The 18,916-nt window shown below is 42.0% G+C and overlaps 1 protein-coding gene across 1 annotated transcript in view; it reads right to left on the reverse strand.

The window, feature by feature from the left end:
• Positions 1-18,916, reverse strand: part of LOC137455777 (uncharacterized) — a 231,214-nt gene that overhangs the window by 35,523 nt on the left and 176,775 nt on the right. The window contains exon 20 of the mRNA XM_068166871.1: positions 13,544-13,703. Within this exon, the coding sequence (XP_068022972.1) occupies positions 13,544-13,703 (160 nt within the window). The remainder of the gene's footprint in view (positions 1-13,543; positions 13,704-18,916) is intronic.

Genomic DNA, 18,916 nt, shown 5'->3' on the forward strand with positions numbered 1-18,916 from the left:
AAAAGCTTAACAAGACACCGTTGAGTGTTTTTCTTCACCTGCATTAACTTTGGAGACAGAAACCAACTTTTCTACCTTTATCACATAATTTCCCACTTGTTAAATGGAAATGCAAAGCCCAAATGTATTCAATCAAGTTAAAATAAGCATCCTTTTTTTCTGAACTAGGGAAGGAAGGATCCAGCTGGCAGGCTTGCTCTCTCAGGCAGGACCCATTTATACAAAAGAGAGTTTATCTGTGAAAAGTCTAAAGTATGAGTCCTAAGTGGCTAATCTCAGCTCCAAAAGAAAACAAGGCTGGGGAAGTTTTTATGCTGTGACTGAGCTTAAGCTTCAAGCCTGCAGGCTAGTGCTACTCAGAGTGTTTCTCATAGGGTAATTTTCTATGCAAAAAGACTGATTCATTGAAGAAATGTTCATATCATGGCCAATGTGCAGCCTGAAGAGGAGGTTTTGAGGGGATCTCAACTCCTCAAGGTGCTGGCAGGCTTTGCTCTTTCATTTTCCCTCTTTAAGTTTAATCTGTATGTGAGGGTAAACTACAGCAGTTGCTCTACAACGAGATCACTCTCCCCCAGCAGTAAAGAGGAACCAGGAAAAGGAGAAAAGCCCCATGGTTAGAAATAAAAATGGATTTAATGAAACAGCCAAACTGATACCAGTGTCAGTATAAACATTACACTTACCACAGCAAAATTATACCTAGCCCAGTGGTCACACTAAACAGGGAAGCAATCTTCAGGAACAGGAGAAGGAAAGAGAACAGGGTCAGGAAGAGCCCAAGCAAGAGAGAAAGCCCCCTCAGGAGGCCACTTTATACTGAGAATGACACTTATGGTCTGAGACACACCTGTAGCCAACCCAGGTCAGCTGCCCTGACTGGCTCCAAGCCATTAATAGCTTGCAGACCATGGCTGGCCTAGGACTCTGTCCTAGCAAAATCAGGACACTTCCATTTTCAGGACATGAGAAATCAGTTCTAGTGCCTGACTGTAGCACTAACAATTTTTACATCAACATGCTGATATTAGTGCCACTGGATAAATGATGCACATTTAGGGTCATAATCAAGGAATCTGATGTGTAAGTAACTCCAAACACCTAGTCAATGGAGGAAGATCAACACCTCAGAAGATCTGTAAAAGTTATCCCAAAGCAATAGGTTAGACACATGGAGAGGTTCTTAAAGCCAGCAGGTGAGAAGGAAAATTAATTGTCTGAACACTAGAATCCAGTTATTGTAGAATCACATTGGTTGTAAAAGACTTTTAAAATCATTGTGTCCAACCTCTACCTATCTGGCAAGCCTGGTGCTAAACCTTGTCCCTCACCACCACATGTGTGCATCATTTAAACACATCCAGGGATGGGGATTCAACCACCTGTTGAATTCAACCTCCTGTTGAGCCTGTTTCAGTGTTTGAGTAAAGAAGTTTCTTCTTATACTCAACCTAAACCTCCCATGGTGCAACTTGAAGAAATTTCCTCTCATCCTATTGTTTGTTACCAGGGAGAAGAGACTGACACCTACCTTGCTTCAACCTCCTTTCAGGGAGTTGTAGAGAGTGAGGTGGTGTTCCCTGAGCTTCTTTTTCTCCAGGCTAAACAACCCTAGTTTCCTCAGCCACTCTTCAGCAGACCTATTCTTCAGGAAGTATTGGGAGGCTCAGCATTTGGCTTCGTCTCCATTAGGGCATGGTAAAGCTAGCAGCTACCCAGCTTTCCTCTTGATCATTTCTCCCCAAAATTGCAGCATATTGTTTCAGAAATGTTGATTTTTGAAAGTCCATTGATTTTTTAAAAAGTGCATTATTAATAATTGTTTTTCACACAAAAGTGAGTAAGTTTTCAAGCAGTAAAATCATAAAACCTGCTGTACTTACGTGTCACTTGAATGAGATAATTGTCCTCCTCTGACCACCCAACTCATTGCAGTTTTGCATCAACATTAATGCACAAATCCTTGCAAATGCAGCTCCTATGCAACTGTTTAGGGCAATATTTTGCAGGATGAAAAGAACAGCTTTCAAAATAGAGGAAAAATGCAGAGGACACGTCCACATTTCACAGGTCAGTGGCTGGGATAGCAGGAGTTGCTGAAGGAGAGCTGAAGGAACATACTCGCTCAGGGGCATTTTAGCACTCTTGTGATACGATACCCATATTCATCAACATGCAACAATCCCCTCTCCAGATGAAAACCACTACAGATCATGTTCCTAATAAAACAGTCAATTTGCCTCCTTCTCCTTTTTGTTGTTGGCAGGAATTCCTTACAACCTCACCTCCCTGGGGCATGGCTTCCTCTCCCCCTTTGTCAATCAGGAGAAAACAAGGCTCTGTGCAACAACAAAGTCTCACTGGCTGGCCTCAGAGACACTCATGCTAGGTTTCAGATAGACTCAGGAAATTACTGTTAGTTTAGATGCCCTGATTATCACTAAGATAAAAAAACAATGTAGATGGGAAGCACGGGGAAAGCACGTTTCTGTCCTGAAAACTGCTTCAGAGTGAAAATCATGACCCCTTCAGAAAACTCCAGAAATAAGTCCTGGACAGAACCGTCAGGCATTAGCAGAGAAAATCTAACTCAGCCTCCGTTTCTATACAGCTTCAAAGAGTAACTAGTTCAAACTTTGTGTCAGAGCTGGGCTTTGTAGCCCACTCTGAGACCAAAGACTTTAGTCTTTGCTGTATTTATACCAGGAAGGACAAGTATCCTTGCTGAATTCTATGAACTATATGCATTCTGCCCATGCTTGGTATACGTTAGCCAAAGCTCATCTGAAGGCTCAGGCACAAAGTTTACTCGCCTTCTGAGCTCAGGTACAGACAGGAAAAAAAGATGGACCTGTTTGGACTGAGAATAAGGGTGCATGTTTGCTAAACTCATTTTGGAGGCATCAGCAAGACCTCAGCCCCCCTGCTGAGTCTCCTAGAGCTGTTCTTACATGCAGTGAGACCTGTTTGCTACATCCATCCAGCCCCGTTCAGCAAGCTATGTGTTCTGCTATGTGCAGGTTTCTTCAGTAGTCCCTACTGTCAGCATGGGGAATTTGTCATTCAAACAAACAAACACAAAATTTTGGTCCCAGAATATCTGACAATCATTATAGAATCATAGAATTGTTAGGGTTGGAAGGGACCTCAAGGATCATCCAGTTCCAACCCCCCTGCTATAGGCAGGGACACCTCACACTAGATAAGGTTGCTCAGAGCCACATCTGCTCCAGCCTTAAAAACCTCCAGGGTTACTACAAAGAAAAGTTCTTGAGGCTTCTGTTTTGTAACAATCCTCAAGGATTCTCTAATTCATGTACATCTGAAGTAATTTACTCTTCGTTAGCAGGCTTTTTTTTGTGAAGATCACACGATGGTGGTAAAGCCATTTCCTCCAAAGGAAGAAATTAAGAACCTGAGCTGCAAAAACATGCTTGCAATTACAAACATAATTGGCGCACACATGAACTTCATGCAATTGCATATGCAAGCTCACAACCACATGGTGATTTAGATCTCACACTGGTGGAAGCATTTCAATTATTCTTTCACCTGATTTGATCAATGGGTATTGACAGAACCCTGCCCAAGCTCAAAGGATGGCTGATGCCAAAGATGTAAGAAACTGAGATGAGCCCAGTGATTAGAGAAGGCTGAGGGCTTTTATAAAATCATATCATTGGGAAAAAGAAATCAGTACAACACCAAGGAGGATAAATCACAAATAATTAAGAAAGTATTAGCTTTTGAAGAGCTACACCCACCTGTAATGGACAACACCACAACACCTTAACATAATGTGAGTTCATTCTTAAGCCCCATGTGTTAGCAATTACATTATGTCTTTAAATCACCAGGATTGAGATTTCGTATAACATTTTTACCCACTGTTGTAACTTTGAATGTTCTCATTATTCAGATAAACTGCTAATTCTTTTCAGAATCCTACTAAGTTATTGGGCTCTAAGAGAAGGGAATTAAAGGTATTAAGATAGAGAGGGAATCAAAGATAGGAAGGGAATCAAAGGTGTTTAGAGCACTGCCCAACAACCATATGTGATGTGTACCCGCTAATTCTGCTTTGTGCAGGAGTGAAGAGTCAGCCGATTCTTGCTAACAAAGGATAGGAATCACTGCTGTTAAATAACTGACTGTCCTGGGGGGTTTCAGAGCTGCTCACATCATACTTCAACCTACCAAAGGGAGGAGGAAGTCATTGTACAAATTACTCATGCAGTATTTCATGAGCTAGTAAATTTTCTATGGAAATTATCCGGCTTGATGAAAATGTCTGCCTTTCAAACCTCACAAGAGTCTGCTTTGGAAGAGAAATAGTCCTTGTTTGCTGCAGCTTCATTCAAGACAAAGATGGAGAGAACCTGAAGTGTTGAATTGTTAACATTCCAAGAAAACTAATTATCATATTTTCCACTTGCGGACTTCAAACCTGCTGCTAATTAATCTCTATGGAAAGGCTGTGTATGAATCAAATTATAATGTAAGTCAGATTATATGGGATGAGATGTATAACATGCCCTGCCACCGAGGAGAAATGAAATGGATTGCTTGCGCACAAATGACAAAAAAAAACCCAAGGAGCTTGCTCTTCATTAGTGCACCCATCTGTACTAGCTGGTTGATGACAGATTCACCCCAACAGAGTGTTGCAAACCACCTTGGATTTTCCAAAGTTTGCCTGTGGTCACAAATTATCTAGATGCAAGGAAGCAAAAAAAAAAAAAGGCATTTGACTGAGCGAACCTTGACGTGGCACTTGCAGAGTTCTGTTGTGAAAACATCTTGAGGGCAATCAAGTGCCATTAGCACATGTCAATGAAGCTTCCCATGAATTACCACAAAAATTACAGTTAAGTGTACTTCTCCTCCATCACTGTCCAACCCCTCTGACAAAGCAGTTTGGATATCTATTGAAGTATTACAGAAATGAACACCTTTCTGCCAGTTTAGTAATCAGAAGTGTGTCAGCAGACAATTAATTTGGCCCATCTGCACTAACACCATTATATAATTCATGTATGGATTGTAGGATTAAAAAGATCTCTTACCATTTACTCTAGAAATACTACATTATGTGTATAATGGGGATAGCAAAGGAGACTTGGATAAATCACTTTGCATTGGAAAGGGAAACAACTTGTGTCTTTTCTAAAACTGAGGTCATGTTTGCAACCTCCCTAAATAAATTCCATGACGTTTGACTAAATCATTTTCTGTTCAATTTGTAGCCTTATCGTGTGAGATATCACATTGAAACCAAATAAGAAACACTTTAAGTAGCTCACACTACTTGCCTCTGTATAGTTTGCCTTTCTTTTAATCTTTTTTAATTTCTATTAATTTATTTAATCTATTAATTAGGAGCAGGGAGTTCATTCTGCCCCTGTACACTGCACTCGTTAGGCCACACCTTGAGTCCTATGTCCAGTTCTGGGCCCCTCAGTTCAGGAAAGATGTTGACTTGCTGAAACGTGTCCAGAGAAGGGCAAGAAAGTTGGTGAGGGGTTTAGAACACAAGCCCTATGAGGAGAGACAGAGGGAGCTGGGGTTGCTTAGCCTGGAGAAGAGGAGGCTCAGGGGAGACCTTTTTGCTCTCTACAACTACCTGGAAGGAGTTTGTAGACAGGAGGGGGCTGGTCTCTTCTCCCAGGCAACCAGCACCAGAACAAGAGGACACAGTCTCAAGCTGCACCAGGGAAGGTTCAGACTGGATGTTAGGAGGAAGTTCTTCATAGAGAGAGTGATTGCCCATTGGAATGGGCTGCCCAGGGAGGTAATGGAGTCACCATCATTGGAGGTGTTTAGGAAGAGACTTGATGGGGTGCTTGGTGCCACGGTTTATTTGATTAGATGGTGTTGGCTGATGGGTTAGACACGACGATCTTGAAGGTCTCTTCCAACCTGGTCTGGTCTGGTCTGGTCTGGTCTGGTCTATTCTATTCTATTCTATTCTATTTTTATAGAATCATAGAATCAATAAGGTTGGAAAAGACCTCAAATATCATCAAGTCCAACCTGTCACCCAACACCTCATTACTACTAAACCATGGCACCAAGTGCCACATCCAATCCCCTCTTGAACACCAATGGCTAACAACACTCTCGGTGAAGAACTTTCTCCTCACCTCGAGCCTAAACTTCCCCTGGTGCAGTTTGAGACTGTGTCCTCTTGTTCTGGTGTTGCTTGCCTGGGAACAGCTTTCAAATTCAGAGAAGCTTGCACAGCTGTTTGGGGTTTAAATCGATCTTTTATTGTTTTACTTTTTTTTTTTCTTCAGTTCTTCTTTAAGACAGGATGCAAGAAAGAATAGGGACAGCCCTGTGCAGAGTTGCTCTCCTGTCTCTATTTCTAATGCCATTTCCATTAGTTTACTTGTTGATTATATCCATTCTACCATTCTTATAATTTATTACAAGGCTTCCTTTTGTGTGCACATCTGTTTAAGCAGTTCCACTCTTTAGGGCCATCCACCCAAGGAAAATCTTATTTTGCTTTACCTGGGCTGCATTACCTTACATTCCACAGCTCACACATGCAGCCTGTGTGATGAATTACTAATCAACTGTGGTGAGGCTTAATGGCATGCCAGAGTATGGGCAGCATAGTCGGCTGTTCCAGATGCTTCCAACCATCCGTAATTCTCCCCTTTCTTCTTTTCACCCACTGCTCCCTGTGGACTAAATACTCTAAAAGTATAGCAAGCGAAGTGTTTCAGAACCATCTGGCCAATTTGATCCTACACAGTTCAAGGCCTCATCATTTCATACAGAATTCATTTTATTTTTTAAGCCAAAGAGGCGATGGAATGCTACACCGTTTTCTGACCTTACACTTTGCTCCATTTTCTCTAATATCCCTTTACTGGGCTGAGCCTTCCCTCTGCTCATCTCATGACTTTCAATCTCTATTTAATCTTCAGAAAAATACAGACTCCCTTCAATAATTTATCCCAGATGAGAACCTGACCTTATCTACCCAAATCACATAGAAGTTCGGTCAGACCTGGCCCTAATCCTTGCTTTCTCCTTTGCTTACACAGACAGATGGATATTCTGACCCTGCTGAAATCAGTGCAAGATTTGGTGTTCTCTGCAAGGGGTTCAGGTTTCCCTCCTACAGTTTTTGTAGTAGATGGGTAATTATTTCATAGTGCCTAGTCTTATCATCTCACCTCAACACACTGAGCTGAATTGTCCTGGATGATCAGGGCAGTTTACTTACACCGGTTAAAATAATTGTGTGTTTCCCTATATCAGTGTGATGATTTATTCAGGCTGGCAATTAAGGAATTAGGCTAGACATTAGGAACAATTTCTTTACCAAAAACTTTGTCAAGCCCTGAAACTGTCTGCCTGGGGAAGTGGTGGAGTCATGATCCCTGGAGGGGTTTAAAAGATGTGTAGATGTGCTGCTGAGGGACATGGTTTTGTGGTGACCTGTCAGTGCCACATTAAGAGTTGGTACTTAATCTTAAAGGTCTCTTCCAAGACAAACCTGTGATTCTGTTACTGTAAGAAGAGAGACTTTACAGTGATATAGAACAGAACAGAACAGAACAGAACAGAACAGAACAGAACAGAATAGAATAGAATAGAATAGAATAGAATAGAATAGAATAGAATAGAGCAGAGCAAACCAGTTTGGAAGAGACCTTCGAGATCATCGCATCCAACCCATCATCCAACACCACCTAATCAACTAAACCATGCAACCAAGCACCCTACCAAGTCTCCTCCTGAATACCTCCAATGATGGTGACTCCACCACCTCCCTGGGCAGTCCATTCCAAAGGGCAATCACTCTCTCTATGAAGAACTTCCTCCTAACATCCAGTCTAAACCTCTCCTGGTGCAGCTTGAGACTGTGTCCTCTTGTTCTGATGCTGGAGACTTTACAGTGATTTCAGGTGCCTTCAGCATCCTTCACCTGTAGATGAGTAGCTTTGCAGCAGCACATACTACCTGCAAGCTTATGAAGCTTGCTCTAAGACAAGATGAAAAGTTAACCTCCTCATACTAAATGGGTTAAATGACCTACTCTCTGCCAGCCCTCACCATGCCAACATGTCCAGGTTCGCTCTCCTCTCTTGCCACTGCTGATTCCACTAGCAAGGGCAGGATTTTGCCCTCAACTACTCACAAGTAATTAATGCATTATTGAACAAGAATAAATAGATAGCAATTAAATAACACGTATTAATGACTTATTTATTAACATATTAATAGTTGGCCTGGGAGTAATAAATGCAAATTAGTGTAAAGTGGTACCAAAAATGGTGTCGATAATAGGCCCTGAAGTAATCTTGTGTGTTCAAGATAATTACAAATATATTTTCCTTTCAAAAAACTACTGCCGGGTAATTTTTTATGGTTTTCTGTAATATCATTTTAGAATTAGAAAATTAGCCCTAGTCTCATTAAAATAATTTTGCAGTGCATCAGGCTTTATTTCAAGTGTAAGTCTCACATTATCTTCTTGCCAATAGAGCTTGCATTTTTGATTTTTTTTCAGATGCTCCCTCTATAAGGCAAAGCTTTTGGGCCTGTTCTTGGTCTACTCATGGTGTTGGTTTGGCTTCCTGCTTCTTCCCTTCAGTTTAAGAAGGACATTGAGACACTTGAACATGTCCAGAGAAGGGCAACGAGGCTGGGGAGAGGCCTTGAGCACAAGCCCTATGAGGAGAGGCTGAGGGAGTTGGGATTGTTTAGCCTGGAGAAGAGGAGGCTCAGGGGAGACCTTATTGCTGTCGGCAACTACCTGAAGGGAGGTTGTAGTCAGGAGGAGGAGGCACCAGAACAAGAGGACACAGTCTTAAGCTGTGCCAGGGGAAGTTTAGGCTTGAGGTGAGGAGAAAGTTCTTCACAGAGAGAGTCATTAGCCATTGGAATGTGCTGCCCAGGGAGGTGGTGGACTCACCATCCCTGGAGGTGTTCAAGAGGGGATTGGATGTGGCACTGGCTGCCGTGGTTTAGTCATGAGGTCTTGGGTGACAGGTTGGACTTGATGATCTTTGAGGTCTCTTCCAACCTTGTTGATTCTGTGATTTATAACTGGTTGAAGACTGTTATAAATTAAGGATTAAATGTTCTGCCATAGAGATAAAAGTACCTTTACCTTTGGAGTAAATTCATTCCATCCTCAGTCCAGAGCTGTTTTTAGCTCAAACCATGACAGAGAATGAGGGTCCAAGGCCTCCTCCTAGCATAGATTGCCCAAAACACTCTTACTGCAAATGTTTGCTTTTCCAAGTACTTCTGTCTGCCTCTGTAGGTGGCATTTTTTTACTTCTTTGTAGCTTTCCTCATTAGAGGCATTGGAAATTACTTCTTTCAGAAGAATCAAGTGCTTTTGTTTATGGCGAGGGGGCTTTGGTGGCTTCCAAACCGCCACCTAAATGCGATTGTGGCCGTGTAATCTGTGTACCTGGGAATATAATTCATTTTGCTGCTAATGAAGGTCCTAGGGCACACATTTATGAAAGGTATACTTTTCCATGGGCTAATAATTCGGTCGATAATATTAAACTCATAGGCTCATTCTTTAATTGCAAGGGCAGATTATGACTACAGCTTCTAAAATGCATTTTAATGAAAAACACTACATCCTGACCTAATCATATCAACCTTATGCTATCTAATTAAGGATGCAAAAAATCATTAGAGTTGCAAAATATTAGTTCCAGCTCCATCAGGCTGCGAGCTGCCCCTTCATGAATATATATATATTTTTTTTACTCCACGATAAATAGTTAATGAGGTAAAAATGACAAAATTTGCATGTAGGCAAATTAGTCTCAGAGAGTGATGTCTTCTCTGTCTACCAAAAGTGACCTTTTCTTCCCATCCAAAGAACAACTGAAAACACCTTGAAACGATGGCGTGGGTGTCATTCCGCCAATGACAAATCGCTTCCCCGAACAATACGAAAATTATAACATGCAATAACCTTAAATTCTCATCATACTGTAAATGTGTCCTCTGCTGCTGCATTTATCAATTTAATAAAAGGAAATTAAGCATATTATAAAATAGCCATTTATGGGGCAATTTTTAATCCAAGAAATAAAAATGAGAAGCACATGGTTAATAGCAAGAAAATATTGCAGAAACGTAGAGCTATTTTTTTTTTTCCTTTCCAGAAGGTTTGACTGACTATTTACTTGAATGACCTCCATTTAAAATGTATTTTTTATATGGAGTGATGTAAGATGTGGCAAGTCTCATGCTTCCCCTTATAAAAATTGCTCACAGTTAATTTGGTATCTTATTTAAAAATTAACACATTAATAATGCACGCAATAAGGCCTAGTGATGTGTCTTCCATACTGATTGCTTTGTGCAATTAGACATACAAAAAGAGAGGGACAAGATAAATACCTTATGTAAATTCATGGCAGGGGAAAAAAAAAAAGGGTCTTTGGGTATCTGCAATGCCTGGGAGCATAGAAGACCTGAAAATACAGTTATTGGTCTTGCAAGAAGTTCCATGTGGAGAACATATTTCTGGAATGGAGCAAAGTTTTTATTACAAACCTAGATTTTGCCAAAGAGCTTACAAAACTTGGTTTGATGGCTTTCACAGAATCACAGAATGATGGGGATTGGAAGTGACCCTCTGGAGATCATAAAGTCCACCCCGCTGCTAAAGCAGGGTCACCTAGTGCAGGTTGCCCAGGATCACACCCAGGTGAGTTTTGAATCTCACCGGAGAAGGAAACTCCACAAGCGCTCTAGGCAATCTGTTTCAGTGCTTTTCTTTTCCATCACAATAATACAAATATGAAAACAGAAGCAGAAGGGAAAGGTTTTTTGGTCTCTTCTCCCAGGCAATCAGCGCCAGAACAAGAGGACACAGTCTCAAGCTTCACCAGGGGAAGTTTAGGCTCAAGGTGAGGAGAAAGTTCTTCACAGAGGAAGTCGTTAGCCATTGGAATATGCTGCCCAGAGAGGTGGTGGAGTCACCCTCCCTGGAGGTGTTCAAGAGAGGATTGGATGTGCCATGGTTTAGTAGTCATGAGGTCTGTGGTGACAGGTTGGACTTGATGATCTTTGAGTTCTTTTCCAACCTTACTGATTCTATGATTCTATGATTTGAGGATTGCGAAGGACATTGGTTCTTTTTCTTTTGGATAGTAGTTTCCACTCACAAATTTGCTGCATTGTGAAGCAGATCCTGTGCCCACTGAGGTAAATGGTAGACGTTCTACTAATGGCAGTGCTAATGCACTCTTCCCACATTACTCCTACCTGCTTGTATAAAATAGCCTGCACCAATATGTCCCATTAGAGGAGTGTTTAACACTGTCACAGCCTGGCATTTAGTTAGGATTGATGTAAAGGACAAGGCATGAAAGTCATACAGATGTAGAGAAGACAGAAGCTTGGGGACTTAGAGACAAAAGTGTGCATCACTGCATTTCATCAAATGAAATGAATGCTGCTTCCTACGGAGCACAAGGAGTCCTCCAACTGTATGCAGCTGGACCTGGCTGAGGCTGAGCTAATTTTAAAGCCTCTCAGACTTAGGTGAGGTACCCACATTTCAGTATGGTGTTGTATACATGCCAAGCTGCATATTCAGAGCAAAACTAGGCATTTAAATATGTCAAGTTTTTCAGTGATCTGTCCTCTGTAGAATGTCTTTTATCAGTGGGCAACCCAGGTATCTTCCATTCAGTCAGACTATCTGCAGACAGAGAAGTAATTTCTCTTTCCATTCTTTTTCATTTGTCTTTACCCCCATCCATTCCTTTTCCTCCCTCACCTTTTCTCTTTTTCTCCCCCCTGGAGCCTTCATGCAGCCCTTTCTCTGCTGCTGCAAGAAATGATATGCTGGTAATATCATTAGGAAAGTACTCAGCACTTGAAACAGAAAAGTAGTTGTTTGCAGTTGCCTTGTCCACCCCTTTTCCCATATGGCACTTGTAGTTCTGGCATGTAAAATGAGGGCCACTATATATATTCTTTGTTTGACCTTGCTTAATAGAAACCAGTCATCAGTGGCTATGCTTTGGCTTAACATAGGAAAGTTTTAAATGGGGAAAAAAAAGAGAAGTTGTTTTGCTTACTGGGGTAAAAAAAAAAGGTAGGAATATCTGAGACAGGTGGTTGTGGTAGCACACGCCCTTCTTCAAACCTTTTCCCTCCCCTGTGCTGAAATGCAATGTGGTGCTCTGCACTTTCCCACAGAAATTAAGCTTACTGAGTATCTGCTTTTTCATTCAATTGGCACATTCACCTTTTTATTTTTCCTTTCAGGGTCCAAAATGTCATCACAAAAAAGAAAAAGAAGTGGAAAATAATTACAGCTGTGGCAGATGTTTATAGCTGCGACAACTGAGGCTATATATTTATATAAACTGCTGATCTTTCAGAGGTGGATATAGAGACTTGAACAACCTGCAGGTCCTAATCTGAAATAAGTTGTTCCAGAGGGAAAGAAAAAAGAAGGGGAATGGAGGGCTGGGAGGGAGAGAGGAAAGAGGAGAGAGAAGAGGGGACAGAGGAGAAGTGAGACAGAGGGGAGAGCGGACAGTTTCAGAGGACTGATTTCCTTTCTGTCTAGATTCTGTTCATTTTTACACTGAAGCAGAATAGTTACTGAACAAAGCACTGTACATAGAGATGCTCATAGATGTATAAATCCAAATGAAGAGCACTTTAACCCTTGTCCAAGAATTGTTGTATAGTCTTATGGAATTAGTAATACTGATACAAAGCTAGAAACCAAGGAAGAAAATGTCCCTCACAGAAGGAAGACAGTGTTCCTCACAGACTACTGACTGTGTCAGTCCTCTTATTTCCAATACTGTGAAAGCACTTATAATCAGAAGATTGTTTTTGTGGATGGCATCCCCAGTACTGGACACTTTGCAAACACAGGTATATCTCCTGCACATCACAGCTTAAAGTCTGTACATGGGACTAAAGGCAAGGGACTTAATGGAAAAGGAAAAGGAAGTATGTTGATAACCAAAGTAGAGCAGACCATCTTCAGACCTCTGCTACCTCCCCCTGCACATTTCCTACTCTGTCCCCTCCTCTAGGTGATCCTGTAAGGAATGGGCCAGGAAGGAGAGCATGGCTCTCACATGTGACTCACCAAATGCTCATCTCCTCCTCAGGGCAACCCCATTCACATTTTTGCAGGAAGCACTTTACCATGGATCTCCCCAGTTTGCTGAGCTGGCTGAGAAATTATTTGGGATGATGCTCACATTTCAAAAAGTAGTAACTCCCTACAACCCAGTGAGGAATCAGCAGATGGCACATATAATTTTTGACATCAGTGATGCTGCTGAGCCTTTGGGTGTTAAGCAGATTGTAACCCCTCAGGATGTTCAGACAATGCACATACAGCCTCACAAAATTCTCCTGAACTTGCTTCTTAGCTTTGCCATTCAAGGAAGCACCCCAAGAAAAAAATTCTTATATTTCTAGGTCCTTTTAGGTAATATCCAGAAATGCAACACATTCATGTGGACCCATATGTCACAGACTCCATTTGGAGACTCTGTCCACTCACCATACGTCTTTCACCATTAATTCCTCTCCACTGCTCAGCCCTCTTCATAATGTAGCTCAGCTCCTGAGTGGAAATCTCTAAGTCCAGTGGAACAAAGAATGTGCCTTCCTCTCCATGAATGCGTTGAAACACATCCAACAGCCAGCCTTCACTGTGTAGCCTAAGGATGGAAATGACACATTTATTTTATCTTTGAAAGAACTCTTCATGGAAAAGGAAAAAATTGTCTTTCCCTTTAGTATTCTTCCAAATCTTGATTTTTCCCTTCACAGCTATGTTCTCTACCCATGAGCAAGAAGTTTCTTTTCCACAAGTTCTCCAACATACAACCTTCCCCAACCCTCTGGCGAGTTTACAGTCCCTGAATCAAATCATGTAAACTTAAGCAGCGATTCCTTTTCTTTATTTCAGGATACTGACTTCCCCAAATGGTCCTGATCTTCCTTTCCTTCAGAAATGTCCAATGACTGTCACTAGCACTGGGCTGGGTAACTGCTTCCAGTGCTCACATGGAGTACCTCTGTTATGCATGAGTGGAAGTCCTGTTGTGCCAGAGTTCAATAATGGGCAAACCACATCATATAGGGAGGAACTACTCAACATTTCTTTTTTAACCCCAAGCTTGAAGTCTATACAATCTAAACTGCTCTTGATGTTAGAAAAGTTCATATTGTTTGTTGGCTTTGTTTTTCTATGGCATTTCTGTGCTGTGGTAGGGAATTGAATAAGCACCACGCAGTAAAATTCTCTACCACAATAAAGGCTTGCTGTGTGGTATTTCTTAATGTAGGTGAAACCAAGAAATGTTGTGAGGCTTTTGTCACATTTTTAGCCTTGGATGAACTTTAAAACTTCAAAACACTGTTGTTCAATTCAAATGGAACTTCTTCAAGTTCATCTCTTTTTCACATTTACTCTAAACCCAGAGGTTCAGAAAATAAAGATCAGAAAATCTGGAATCTCAGGCTTGGATACTGAACTAAGGCCTTTCCTTTTGTACCCTCTTCCATGTTAATGCATTATGACAATTCAGCCGTTGTTTGGTGTCAATGTCAGCTTTTCCACCCTTCCCAGGCACTGGCTGAGCAGTCGTGAGAAGCACAGGAATTGCTGTGTGGCACTGAAACTAACAACTCCGCCCCGATTTCTGTGGGCCTGTGCAGACCTTTCATTTCTTGGCAGGTGGGAGATAGAGCAGAGGCACAACTCCCTCGACCCTCTGAACTCACCATTGTCATCATGCAGTAAACACAGTTCTCGAGGCTCAGTCTCATTCTTTGGTCTAGTATTTGTATGTATGTGCTAACCAGTGTGTGTGCAACTGGAATGCAGTGGGTTGTTCAATTGTATCAGAATAGCATAGCGTAGCGTAGCGTAGCGTAGCGTAGCATAGCATAGCATAGCATAGCACAGAATAGAATAGAATAGATCAGGTTGGAAAAGACCTTTGAGACCATCATGCCCAACCTATCATCCAACACCATCTAATCAACTAAACCATGGCACCAAACACCCCATCAAGTCTCCTCCTAAACACTTCCAGTTATGGTGACTCCACCACCTATAGAGAGCATCCATCACTCATTTAGTGGACAGCCCAGCCCTAACCCTTAACAGTGTGGAACAGAAATAAGGAGATGCACCAACAGTTTTTCAACTTGGTGTCAGGAGGAGCCTTAGCTTCCCCTCTTCATAGAGGAATACATACCTTAGGGTCAAGCTCTATATCTAAGCATTTCTGCAATGGAGTAGCAAATACTGATACTGAAATCTGGCAGCCTGCCTCAACATCAGATTAGGGATTTCGATCTCTTGCTTTGCTGCAAATGTTCTTTCTGTACCTTTCCCCCACCCTCAATTTTTTGAAATATTCTTTCTTTTTTGAAGCTGCAGCCCCAAAGATGACATTTTGGGATCCTCTTACCAAAGGAGGAAAGCAGCTGGAAGATAATCAAGATGTATGTAGTCCTGGGAATATGAACAAACTGGCTAAGAAGAAATAATAAATAAAAGCTCAGTGCAGAGCAGAATACTAAAGTATCCTAAAATATGCTACAGGAAAGAGGATTTTTTTCAAGTTGGTGGGGGTTTTTTTGTTGTTTATGTTGCTGTTTTTTAATAAATAACTAAAACTCTTCCTGGTGTAATTGTCCAAATGCCAGTGTCTTCAAAGATAAATTTATCTCAATCCCTGGTTCTACAGGAGATGCTCTCTCGACACAATAGATGTATTTGGCGCAAACATTGACTCACAACTTAGAAGCATCTTATGCTCAGTTGAAAAACTGACAGGCTGACTGTTCTGCTCCTCTTGGAACAACACTATTCTGTGGTGTTCATCTCAGAAAGTCTAGGTCAGCAATTTGAGTGACTTGCCACTTATCTTGCTAAACAAGGAAAAGACCTTGCCATTTATTTAAGCTCACTAAATGTAACATTCCTATTTCAAATTAAGTAAAATTTAATGCAGTTAAATTACTGTCTCTTTGCTGCCATAAACATTTTCTATATGAAGATTTTAAGCACATGGTTATAAACAATATAATTAACTTTGAATTAATTAAGAATCACAAAGCTTGTCTTCCAGCTTTGCGCCTTTTGCCCAAAAGTACTCAGCCTGCTCCTGTTACCTGCTTTAATTTCTTTTCTTTGGCACAAACCCCAATAAATCACTTATTGTGTCTTAATGTGGCTTCTTCTAAATATGAAAGCAATAATTTGTGTTGCTAATGCAATAAAAAGCAAATCAAAAGCTATTTTCTAGAGATATGAGGCCCAATATACCTCACAAATGAATTTATTTATCAGAAAGAACAGAGAACACTACAATTATTTGCTCTCCAGAGGGAGACCCAAAAATGGACTTCTCCAAAATTTACACAAAGCAAAAACTGAAGGGAGTTTGAGTGGTGTAAAACAATGTATTACAATTCACTTGAGCCTTTCTCATCCTTTTTTTTTTTAAACAGCTGCAAAAACACACAAATAATTTTGCTGTTAACACTGAAAATTGTAGATTTTTGAAGCTTTTCACCAAAGAATATTTCAATACCAGAAAATCTGAACCCTTTCCTGCAAGCATTTCTAGTTGAGATGGGTTTGCACTTTCACACAGTGCAGAAAACATTTCACCAGCATGTTCCTGGATGTTTCTAATATCTACTGGAATTAGAAGGAAGGAACTGCAATCATGCCATTGGAGTCTTCCAAATAATAATTAGAATATCTCTCCCTGCCAAATGTAGTACAGACTCCCAAGACATTGCTGATTTATTGAAGTATGTTGGTTCATAAAGATTCAAGTACCAGAGAAGGGCAGCAAAGCTGATGAAGGGTCTGGAGGACAGGTCTTCTGAGGAGCAGCTGAGGGAACTGGGCTTGATTAGTCTTGAGAAAAGGAGGCTCAAGGGGGATCTTCTCACTCCCAACAACTACCTGAAAGGAGGTTGTAGTGAGGTAGGGGTCAGTCTCTTCTCCCAAGTAACAAGTGATAGGATGAGAGGAAATGGCCTCAAGTTCGAGCAGGGAAGGTTTAAGTTGGATATTAGAAAGGTCTTTTCCAACTGAAACAATTCTATAATTCTATAAGTAGATGCCTACTGCTGTTTATGCCCTGCCCATGATTTCATTAGCTTCTTGGTTGTTCATCAGTGCTGCTATGAAGCTTTCTAGCTGTGGCAGAGACACTTCACCTATTTGCTTTGGTGGTCCGGTGGGTTCACAGTTGTTATCCCCTTTTCATACACTGCTGAACACTTTTGTTAAATGGCAAGTCACTGAGTAATTCTAACTGGTAGCACCAACTCTACCATACACAGCCAACACTTTCCCTGTGGAACAGTGTCCTAGGACACAGAAGACACCTCACAATATTTATGTTGATTTACCTAACATGGGCCAGCAGTGTGCCCAGACAGCCAAGAAGGCCAATGGCATCCTGGCCTGCATCAGAAATAATGTGGCCAGGAGGAGCAGGGAAGTCATTGTGCCCCTGTACTCAGCACTGGTTAGGCCACACCTTGAGTACTGTGTGCAGTTCTGGGTCCCTCAATTTAAGAAGGACACTGAGATGCTTGAATGTGTCCAGAGAAGGGCAACAAGTTTGGGGAGAGGCCTCAAGCACAAGCCCTATGAGGAGAGGCTGAGGGAGCTGGGATTGTTTAGCCTGGAGAAGAGGAGGCTCAGGGGAGACCTTCTTGCTGTCTACAACTACCTGAAGGGAGGTTTTAGCCAGGAGGGGGTTGGTCTCTTCTCCCAGGCAACTGGCACCAGAACAGGAGGACACAATCTCAAGCTGTGCCATGGTTTAGTAGTGATGAGGTCTTGGGTGACAGGTTGGACTTGATGATCTTTGAGGCCTTTTCTAACATTATTGATTCTTTGATTCTACGAAAAAGAAGATGTGGAGGATGCCATGTTAAAACAAGAGAAAAATAAAAAGGATAGGTTTTCTGAGTCTCCACATTATATGTACAGAATATATAGAAAACCAGGTTGGAAAAGACCTTTGAGACCACTTTGAAAATAGTCACAAAAAGGGATACTACTGCCTTAGTTATAACACTGTTTTCAGTGGAAAAAAATGTTCTATGCCAATAAGACTGGATGGGATCCATCCTAGGGTGCTGAGAGAGCTGGCAGATGTGCTAGGTAGGCCACTCTCCATCATTTTCCTCCAGTCCTGGCTCACAGGTGAGGTCCCAGACGACTGGAAACTGGCCAACGTGGTCCCCATCCACAAGAAGGGTCGGATGGAGGAACCTGGAAACTACAGGCCAGTCAGCCTGACCTCAGTGCCAGGGAAAGTGATGGAGCAGATTATCCTGGCGGCAATAACTGCGCACCCGAAGGATGGCCAAGGGCTCAGGTCCAGCCAACATGGATTTAGGAAGGGCAGATCCTGCCTCTCCAACCTGATCTCTTTCTATGATCAGGTGACCCGTCTGGTGGATGTGGGGAGGCCTGTGGATGTGGTCTACCTGGACTTCAGCAAGGCCTTTGACACCGTCCCCCACAGCTAACTGCTGGCTAAGCTGTCAGCCCGTGGATTGGACCATTACACTCTGTGCTGGGTTAGGAACTGGCTGGAGGGCCAGGCCCAGAGAGTGGTAGTGAACGGTGCCACATCCAGCTGGAGGCCAGTCACCAGTGGTGTCCCCCAGGGATCAGTGCTGGGCCCTGTCCTCTTCAACATATTCGTTGATGATCTGGATGAAGGGGTAGAGTCAGTCATCAGCAAGTTTGCAGATGACACAAAGTTAGGGGCAGATGTTAGTCAGTTAGAGGGTAGAAAGGCTCTGCAGAGGGACCTCAACCGACTGGACAGATGGGCAGAGTCCAATGGGATGGCATTCAACAAGTCCAAGTGCCGAG

Source organism: Melanerpes formicivorus, unplaced genomic scaffold, assembly GCF_026170545.1.
Source record: "Melanerpes formicivorus ecotype bairdi unplaced genomic scaffold, bMelFor1.0.p_v2 SCAF_109, whole genome shotgun sequence".
NCBI lineage: Eukaryota > Metazoa > Chordata > Aves > Piciformes > Picidae > Melanerpes > Melanerpes formicivorus.